Consider the following 9,594-nt stretch of genomic DNA (forward strand, 5'->3'; position numbering starts at 1 on the left):
AAGACGGTAATCCTTTACACAGGTTATTTAATGATTTAAGGTTTATTTATTTTGTTTGTCTCTAAGACACACTTGTATCTTACATGCGAGAAAAAAAGATTAGTTTTGCACGTAAAATGTGAGGCATCAAAATTCAAAACCTTGTCACAGTAAAGCTCATCAGGGATTTACTAAAAACAAATTCTGCTTAGGCGATGTCATAAAAAGGTGTTCCTTATAATAAACACCTCTGGTACTAAAAGAGTGGCTTGCTAAAAAAAACACAACAAAATATGAAACAAGTTAATGCAGCTGTAAAGAGCATTTAATTACAGTGGTGCAGGGTCAGATTCATGGTGAAATAATTGATTATGCTGTTTAACAGTCTGCAGCCTTTTCTCTTCCTGCCAATAACAAAAACAAAAGCGATACTAACTGTACAGCCACAGGATTTTTCCCTTGGGAACTAAAAAGACACTTTAATATTATCCCACGGGGTAATTTAGCCTTTTTTTTAACCTTGATGAGGAAAAAAATAGCATTTATCATGTGGCAGGACAGCAAATTTTACGCTATTAATAAAACAGAACATTTCAAGTGGGATTTGTTAATTTGTTTCGCAAGATGACCTGATGAGACCAGCCTGTGTAAATTATAAAGTGAACACCTTTCAACAAAACAATTTCAGCTTTTCAGTTAATATCCCAGATCAAAATGAGATTTATTAAATATACCTTTTCTGACATACTGACTGGATACACAACAGCACAGGTGTGCACTGCAACATAAATTCAATTTTACTATGATCTTTATTAAAACACAAATGGAAATATATTTATTTAGCCTGTATGTTAGAAAGAAAACGAAATAAACAAAAAAAACAAATTTAGATTTCACATGTACTACTGACAAATTTAAATATGTCATGTGTAAACGTATAATAAAAATAACGAATTTAACGAAATATAAAATATGAATTTAAATACAAAGAACGTTATTTAATGTAGTAAACAAATTTAAATGTCATCATTAATCTCTACACAGCATTACTTTAAAAACAACATCTTGCGTACACGTATACGCTGTTTTTTTCCCCACATTCAAAACGTAAATAATCTACAGCTGTTTGTGTGAGATCTGATACTGCGCAGACTCGTGGTCACGTGACCAACACCAGGCCCGCCCCCGAACCGAGTCTAGGCGCTGCAGATGACGCAGTCCGGTGAAGATGGCTCCCTTTCCAGAAGAGGTGGATGTTTTTACCGGCCCACACTGGCGGATGAAGCAGCTAGTGGGACTGTACTGCGAGAAGGTGCGTTTAGAAAACAAAAAACAACAACAAAAGAAGTGTTTTACGGGGTATTTTGATGGTTTGTGGTCAAATTAGGAGGGAACGGCTGCTAGCTTGTTTGCTAGCTTTGTGTTACGTGACCCGTCGCACGATTGTGTCACGTCTGCCTCGATTCTGTTTATTGTTACGTGGTGCTTACACTTAGATAAGTTCATCCTGGATCCTTACGGGTTTCAAAGTGATTTCCAGCAGATCTTCTATCAGTTGTTTTGTTAGCCGGAATCGCAGCAGGATTTGTTGTGCAACGTGTTGTTACGGGGCGGCCTCACATGCTTTAATTATCGGACACACATATTTTCACCCTTAAGCGTTAGTGCCTGTATTATCTCGCATCCAATGATATATATATATAATCTTCTTTATGTGATGTCGGCTGCGCTTACGTTAGCTGGTGTGGCTACATCAGTGTGTTCCTCCTCCCTTGTGGTAAAATCATGTGAAAAAGTTTGGGCTCCACAGTTTTTATTATTTCATTCGAGTCTGTTGTTTTTTCTTCCACAGCTGTCAAAAACTAACTTCTCCAACAACAATGATTTCCGCTCCTTCCTCAAGTCTCTGTGCGCGACCTTCAAGGAGTTCAAGATGCACGAGCAGATTGAGAATGAGTACATCATTGGCCAGCTGCAACAACGTTGCTGCACAGTTTATAACGTGCACTCTGATGACAAACTGTCAGAGATGCTGTCCCTGTTTGAAAAGGGGCTGCACAATGTCAAGGTAAATATGCCAAAAACCTACATTTCTTTCATGCACTCGATGCAACTAAATAACCCCTTCAGCAAATGCATGCATGCACCCGCTGATCCACAGTGTGTAGTAATCTGTTATTAGAGTAACTGTCAGGCTAACCACTAACAAGATACTAGAGCAACATCAGAGCTGTCATTTTGTTGGGATAATTATAATTTATTGAACAGACACGAACTTTAGCCTTTGAAGAACAGTAGATAAAAAGTTATTGTTTTGGCTCAAGCCTCCAGCAAACTCCAATCTCAGCTGCTTTCTTGGATTCGTGAATTTGTGTAAATTGGAACATCCGCTCTGCCAAACTCTCTAATATCTCTTTATTTAGTTTGGAGTGAGATCCTGCTTCCTGTCTGAAAGTTTCTACAGATATTAATTTGCAGCAGAGACTTATTTGTAAATTGTTGAAATATCTGTTTAAAAAAAAAGCACAAAACATTGAGTGTGGGAAGATTTGACTCGTATTCACAATCTCTGATCATCTAAAAGTCTAGCTCCTGTGGCAAACCATTGGGGAGAATAAATTCCAATTAAACTTTTCTTGTTGCAGTACACCTCAAAGAAAAAATAAAACAATAAAAATAATTGTAAAAATAGTGCGATAATAATAATAAAAGCCCCCAACACACATTCGCAGGATACAGAAACCAGCAGAGATACAGTCCATGAATCTGTATTAAAACATGTGGAAATGTAAAACTTACTTGTAAAACTTAAAAGCTAAGCTGAAAAGATTACTTAAGGTTTATCTTAAAAACCTCCACAGAGGATGCAGCCCTTGCATCAGTAGGCAGGCTGCTTCACTGGTGAGGCCCACAGTGCTGAAAATGTGGGCTTGCCATGGCTTTTTGTTCTGACCCTGGGGATCACCAGCAGACCTGCACCTGAGGGCTCTAGGATGGTTATAAACTAACAGTTCAAATTCTATTAGAGACCCAGCCCGATTATCCTTGGTCTATTTTGAAAGTGTTCCCGGTGGTCTTTTAACTATAGTTATGCAGGTTTTTTCTTTACAATATTGGAGCTGACCGGCTGTACAGTCGTGAGCCGGAAGCCAGCTCAGACGAGGAAAACAAAGAAGTTAAATTTTCCTTGCGCAACTTTTAGAATCATGCAAAATACCTAAAGCGTGGTAAACGTCTGCTTATGACTGTCCAAGAGCAGCTGATCTAAGATCTGGGATTTCTGTCTGTTCTGTGGTTTTAGAATGAATGTGAGCAGCTTAACTATGCTCGTCAGCTGAAGGAGAGACTTGAGGCGTTCACGCAGGACTTCCTGCCCCACATGAAGGAAGAGGAGGAGGTACAAGATAATCATGCGGGATAAGCAATAATCAAAAATGTCACCTGTTCATCCTTTTCAGCGTCAAGCTGTGTTTTAACGGAAATGTGTTGCAGGTGTTTCAGCCGATGCTCATGGAGTACTTCACCTACGAGGAGCTGAAAGACATCAAGAAAAAGGTGATAGCCCAGCACCACAGCCAACAGCACGGGGACTGTGCTGCCGGTGTGCTGAAGGGATTCCGTCTGTGGTCGCAGGCTGAGGAGCTGCAGAAAGCCTTTAAATATTCGGATCATGAGAAGACAGACTACGGTGAGTGTTTGTCCAAATGACTAAACTTGTTACAGGTTTCCAGTTAAGTGCATGACAAAGATGAGTCAAGCGTCTGTTGAAGGCCACACACTTCTTTTTTTGTCTTATCTTCAGTCATGTTTTAAAAAGGCTTTTTATGTAATCCAGCAGAGAAACAGTTTTTTTTTTAAATGAACAGCAACAGATAGATATTATGACCCGTTACCAAAATATGAGACTAGTTAAGGCTTTATTTGGGGTTAGTTGTGTTCAGCCCTCTAATGAACTGATAAACTGTCCAGAGTGGAGCCCAACCATAGCTGGACAGGCTCCAGCATCCCTGTGACCTATGACAGGATTAAGCAGACATAGAAAATGAATGAATGGATGGAGTTGTGTTCGTCTGTGATAGGAAACACAATTAGCAGGATACTTGAAGCCTTTTTTTTTTTGCTGTAAAATACCAACAATATTTGTACAGAACATGGATTATTTTGAGATAATTTTATCATTGTGGTATTTAAAACATTCACATGCTCTTCTTTTTTTCCCCCCTCCATCCTCAGACCTGGAGAAGAAGCAGAATATGTCAACCAACATCTCACACCTTCCTGCAGAAATAATGCTGAGGTTGTTCCATTATTTGGGCCCTAAGGATCTGTGTCGCTGCAGTCAGGTGTGCAGTTTGTGGTGGCAGCTGGCCAAGACCGGCTCTTTGTGGAGGCACCTTTACCCTGTTCGCTGGGCCCGAGGTAAACCTCAATTCATGGTTTTCATCTTTTCTTTTTGAACCAAGTAGTTGTTTTTCCTGGTAAAGATGATCTTGTAGATGCTTAGGCATCCTTGTTTCTAAAGTTTTTTTTAAAACACAGGCGATCATTATAATGGCCCTCCTGGGGATCTGGATCAGGAGCCAGATGAAGAGTGGGTGAGGAGTCGAGAGAATGAGGGTCGAGCTTATCAGAAGTGGGACGAGGACGCTGATATTGACGAGTCAGGTGAGGGCCAATAATCACTTCAAACATGCATGAGCTGAACGTTACCAGGGTCATGTGTGTGTGCTGTGAATAGTTTCATCATGACTATTGTTTTTTCCCCGGGTTTGAGTGGGGAAAAAAAAGTTCCAATGTTGAAGGTGGATGGACCTGCAGTGTGTGGTAGTTTATTGTGTTCATGAGGTAGTGACTAGATAGTGTTCTTCTCGTCAGATGTTTCGGGTCACACAGAGGGCTCGCTTGCTATCAATATGGTGCAGAGAGAGAAGAAGCTCCTGAATGGGATCATCCAGAACCTCCTCCCTGCTGTGGGTCCGTCAGTCAAATCCATTATTCTGGCCTACAGTTCAACAGTCTCAAGCAAAATGGTATGCGGCGCTTGTCCAGTCAGAGTTGCATTGCTGCCATGAGATTTGATGGATGTTAAGCTGAGCCTGAAAGCTTAAATGTCTTTTCCAGGTCCGTCAGATGGTCAGCCTCTGCCCCAACATCACTCATCTGGATCTGACTCAAACTGATGTGACAGACTCTGTGTTTGACAGGTACAAAATACTTCCTTTAAATTAGAATCTGGTTCTGTGGATTGAATGGCGACAGAATTGACTTCATTTGGTTGGAGCTGGAAATAAATCATTTTCTACGGATGACATCACAGTCAGTCGGACCACTTCTTCAGGGGTCATCATTACATCGATTGCGATAAAGGACATGTGGGTAGATCACGCGCCATCATAGATAAAAAAATCCCCCAAATTTAAATGTATATAATTAAATTAGCGAATCAAAATCCTCTCCAAGAAGTATATGACTTGATTGACATGCAGAAAGGCCAATAGAACACCCTCTGATACATGCATCACTCCACACGTGTGTTTAAATACACTGAGAACATTGTTTCTGCCCCACGGCGCGTCAAGTCCCCGGCAGAGGACCACTCTCGCCCACAGGAGTGTTAGTTGAGGCCCGGGTCGCCCCGCGTGCCTCTTCGATGGCGAGCGAGACCGTCTGACTAGGCTGTCCTGCCCCTGCAGCTGCTGCCGGCTCCGTGGTTCCCGTATTATTATGTATTACTACACAAATAATATTACACACAACAAAGCTATCTCTTCATGAAGATGTAGTTTTTGAATTTTCAACGATATGTACTAATAGTTCACAATACTATGTCATTAGATAGATATTAGAAATATACCGTACATGTATGTGGATCTGTGTCTGCGTGGAACTCAGAACACTGAGCTTTGTTCTCATTTTTCTCCAGCTGGTCATTCCTGGGAGCTTGTCGTTCTCTGGAGCACCTGGATTTGTCGGGATGCGAGAAGATCACCGATCTCACCCTGAAGAAGCTGTCTACCGGGTTAGGGGAACTCCCCTCCTCCTCCTCCTCCTGCTCTGACAAAACCTCACAGTTGAAAAGTTTCACCGCGCACATCGATGAGCGAAACCTGCACGCGTTGGAGCGAAAGAAGCAGGCCATCGTTTTCAAGTACGGGACTCGGCGCTGGGGGGGGCCCTGCATCCCAACGCCGGTGTGGGTTGTGGAGACCTCCGACCTGGCCGATATTGAGGACGCTGCAGCGTGGAGCCGGCGGGGCGGGATGCCCCTCCCTGAAAGCTTCGTAGAGACGCAGCTGATGGGCGGCTCTTGCTGTTGCAGGACGAGCAGAAGGCAAGGCCACCGGATGGGGTCGGACGCCTCATATTTGCATCAGCAGTACGCCATGTCGGGGGAAATATTCTGCGGTCACTCCACCTGCTGCTCAGGTGACATCGCCCTCAGGACGTTTACAGTGCGCGAAAGCGTGTCGGGCTGCGGCAGGAACGCCACTGCAGGATCTCGGACTAAATGCCCTCCACTGGGAGGACTGCAGTGTCTGCAGCCTGAAAACAGGACTGACTGCTCACCCGCTAAACGGGCGCTGAAATTTCTCAGTCTCTCTGGATGTTACCAAATCACCGACCTGGGCTTGAGGTAGTTATCCTCTATTTCTTTACACAAAGACTCACTAACACAGTAAAAAACGCTTCTATTTCAACACCTGAGGTGTTAACTAAGGTGGAGAAACCAGCATTATTATGCAAAGATTTAATCCCCAATGAGGGATCAGTTATCAGAAATCAATGGCCTCATTGACCAATGAGAGCCGTTATACTCTCCATAGCAGTTGCTATGGGAAACAGCGTCCTGATAAGGCTAAGTCTGGAGTAGCACCACTCACCTCCCCCTCCATCTGTGTTTCAGGACTTTGTCCCAGCATGGAGGGCTTCCCGTCATGGAGCATCTCAACTTGTCTGGTTGTCTCTCCATCACTGAGGTGGGGCTGCAGGAGCTGGTCTCAGCCTGCCCATCCCTCAATGATGAGCACTTCTATTACTGCGACAACATTAACGGTAACACAAGCGAAGCTGCTAGCAGCTCATCTTCACCCTGACACAAAGTCATGCTTGTTGTTGATGTTTAGTTCTTGATGAAGCTGCTTATAGATTCAGTAAAGGAAATGGGTATTTGATCCCCTAGTAACCATTAAGAGTTCTGGTTCACACAGACCAGTTAGACTATCCTGATCAACCTGTCACCTGAATTGAAGGCACCTGTTTGAAATAATCACCTGTAGAAAAGACACCTGTCCATAGAATCAGTCAGACTCCAAACTCTCCAACATGGGAAAGATTAAAGAGCTTTCAGTTGATTTTAAGCAGACCAGAATGGACTACAAAACCATTGGCATGAAGCTGGAGGTTAAGGTGACATCCGTTTGTGTAATTGTGCCAAAACACAAGAACATGACCATCAATCCACCTGTAGGTTTGAGGCTCCAGACACAGTCTCACCTGGGGGGGTTTCCACAGTTATGACAACAGTAAGGAACGGCCTAAAACAACACGGCAGGAATTAGTTGATGATCTCAAAGCAGCTGGAACCATAGTCACCATGGAAACCACATGAAACCACCATGGTTTAACATCTTCCAGTGCTGGCAAAGTAGCCCTGCTTAAGAAGGCACATGTGCAGACCCACCACATGTTTACCAATGAACACCTTCATGGTTTTAGAGTAGAGAGGGATTGGGACAAGGTGCTGTGATCAGCTGTTTGGCATCAACTTAACCCGATGAGTCTGGAGGGAAAAAAGTTGTTCAGCATGGAGGTGGAAACATAATGCTTTGGGGGTGTTTCTGGATTGACGGAGCCATATTCTGTCAAATCCTGAGTGACAACCAGCTTCTCTCCACCAGGAGGCTTAAATGGTTCGTGGATGGGTTCTCCAACAGGGTCATGACCCAAAACATACAAGGAACGGCTAAAGAAGCATATAATGGTCATGGAGTGGCTTCAGCCAGTCTCCAGAAAGAGAGCTGAAGCTCAGAAGACAAACTTGAATAATTTAGAAGTCATTTGCAAAGAAAAGTGGACCAAAATTCCTCCTATGTGCAGAAACTCCAAGAAACATCTGACCTCTGTGCTACTAATCAGGGTTTTGCCACAAAAGGACTACGTTTTCCAGGCTAGAGGGATCAAATACTTGTTTACCTCGATGAAACCCAAATAAAAGTAAAATGTCTAAAGTTAATTCATTGATTTTCTATCTCTCAATGTTCAAATGAACCTACCAATAAGAGAAAAGACTTCTTTTTAAGTGAACAAACCTACAATATCACCATGGGATCAAATAGTTATTTCCTCCGCTGCAGGCAGTAGGCCTGTGACGGTGGCAGTTCAGCTTCAACTAACCCCACACGCTCAGATTGTGTTGTAGAGTACATAACCACTGCTGCTGTGATGAGGTAAGGATTTCTCCCAGGAGCCACTCTGGTTTTTCCCGTTTCAAAAACATAGTTGGTGTGATAGGCGAGTTTTTTATTTTCCTTTTTTTCCCTGGTGAAGATGACCAACGCCAACGTGTTTTCTCTCCAGGTCCTCACGCCGACACCGCCAGCGGCTGCCAGAACCTGCAGTGTGGTTTCAGAGCCTGCTGTCGCTCCGGAGAGTGACCCGTGCCAGCTGGTCTCCAAAAGAACGAAGAAGCAGAGAAAGTCACTTCTCCTTACTCTTGCACTTTATCCTGGGAATACCATTTGCTGTATTTTGTGTCACTTCAAAATGTTTCTTGATGAAACTGTAATGTTGCTCCTTCTGTTTGTCTACATGCTAAGTGGAAATAATCCCCAAAAGAGGGAGATTCTTACAGGGTGATGGTAGAAAAAGACATTCTAGTGTCTTTGGAAAAAAAAAAAAACCTGAACACAGCGAGTGTTTCCTGTAGTTGAACCACTGTTTGTGTCACAAAAACTAGCCTTTTACATGAACCTGCTTTACTTCTTTAATCAGCGTAGTTCCCCTGACTATAGGATCAGAGCGACGCCCCAAAATGCCTATTTGACTGATCGGGGTATTTAAGGTCAAGGTGATACTTTCAATAGATAATGTTCCCAAATAGTGCCGACGATGAGCTGATCTTTGTTCAGTGACTTGTCCTCCGTAAATTGCTTTATTTACAAAAGAGGAACTTTCCATTTTTCCAACTTTTGCTTTTCCGTGCACTCCAAAGGGGAATAAAACGCTCCGATGGAGGCCCAACCCTCTCGATGATGACATACAGGGGGAACTTTCATCTTACGGTGGATGAGCGCTTCTGCTTTATCGTTATGCAGCTGTCGTTTTTTTTCTTTTGTTCTGAAGTTTTGCATGAAACTTAAAATTAAAGATTTCCACTCCGCAGTTGTTCCGTTTTGATGATTTTTGTTCTTGTGCCGGCACGTTTGTCTGTAAATGGAGCTCACGCAACAGTACAATATAAAAAGCTATTGTACCTTAGTGTGTGCCAGCCTTTGTCTCTTATGTTTTTGTATCAAGGTCAAGTCTCAAAAAGATTATTTTCTCTCATTTTGCTTCCCTATTTTTTTGTTTTTTAAAGGGGATCAACTAAAGCTAAAATTAAAAACAGATCAAGTA

The 9,594-nt window shown here is 42.8% G+C and overlaps 1 protein-coding gene across 2 annotated transcripts; it reads left to right on the forward strand.

Moving 5' to 3' along the window:
• Positions 1–1,122: 1,122 nt before the first annotated feature.
• On the forward strand, positions 1,123–9,360 carry fbxl5 (F-box and leucine-rich repeat protein 5). Of its 2 annotated transcripts, XM_078946668.1 has the most exons (12): positions 1,124–1,291; positions 1,832–2,047; positions 3,281–3,376; positions 3,472–3,667; positions 4,213–4,398; positions 4,519–4,644; positions 4,855–5,009; positions 5,101–5,183; positions 5,903–6,613; positions 6,884–7,032; positions 8,334–8,426; positions 8,557–9,360. In XM_078946668.1, the coding sequence occupies exons 1-11, from the start codon at positions 1,208–1,210 to the stop codon at positions 8,396–8,398; spliced, it is 2,067 nt and encodes a 688-aa protein (XP_078802794.1). In that variant the 5' UTR covers positions 1,124–1,207; the 3' UTR covers positions 8,399–8,426; positions 8,557–9,360. The 2 variants fall into 2 exon arrangements, with proteins under 2 accessions (XP_004068369.1, XP_078802794.1); XM_004068321.5 differs by lacking the exon at positions 8,334–8,426 and having other exon boundaries at positions 1,123–1,291.
• The last annotated feature ends 234 nt before the right edge of the window (positions 9,361–9,594 follow it).

This window comes from Oryzias latipes, chromosome 4 (genome assembly GCF_053564925.1).
Source record: "Oryzias latipes strain Hd-rR chromosome 4, Olatipes_Hd-rR_3.1".
NCBI lineage: Eukaryota > Metazoa > Chordata > Actinopteri > Beloniformes > Adrianichthyidae > Oryzias > Oryzias latipes.

Coding starts and splice junctions, on each gene's coding strand:
- fbxl5 (XM_004068321.5), top strand. CDS start 1,208: ATGGCTCCCTTTCCAGAAGAGGTGGATGTTTTTACCGGCCCACACTGG. Junction 5,010..5,100: donor CAACAGTCTCAAGCAAAATG/GTATGCGGCGCT, acceptor TGTCTTTTCCAG/GTCCGTCAGATGGTCAGCCT. Junction 7,033..8,556: donor TTACTGCGACAACATTAACG/GTAACACAAGCG, acceptor TTTTCTCTCCAG/GTCCTCACGCCGACACCGCC.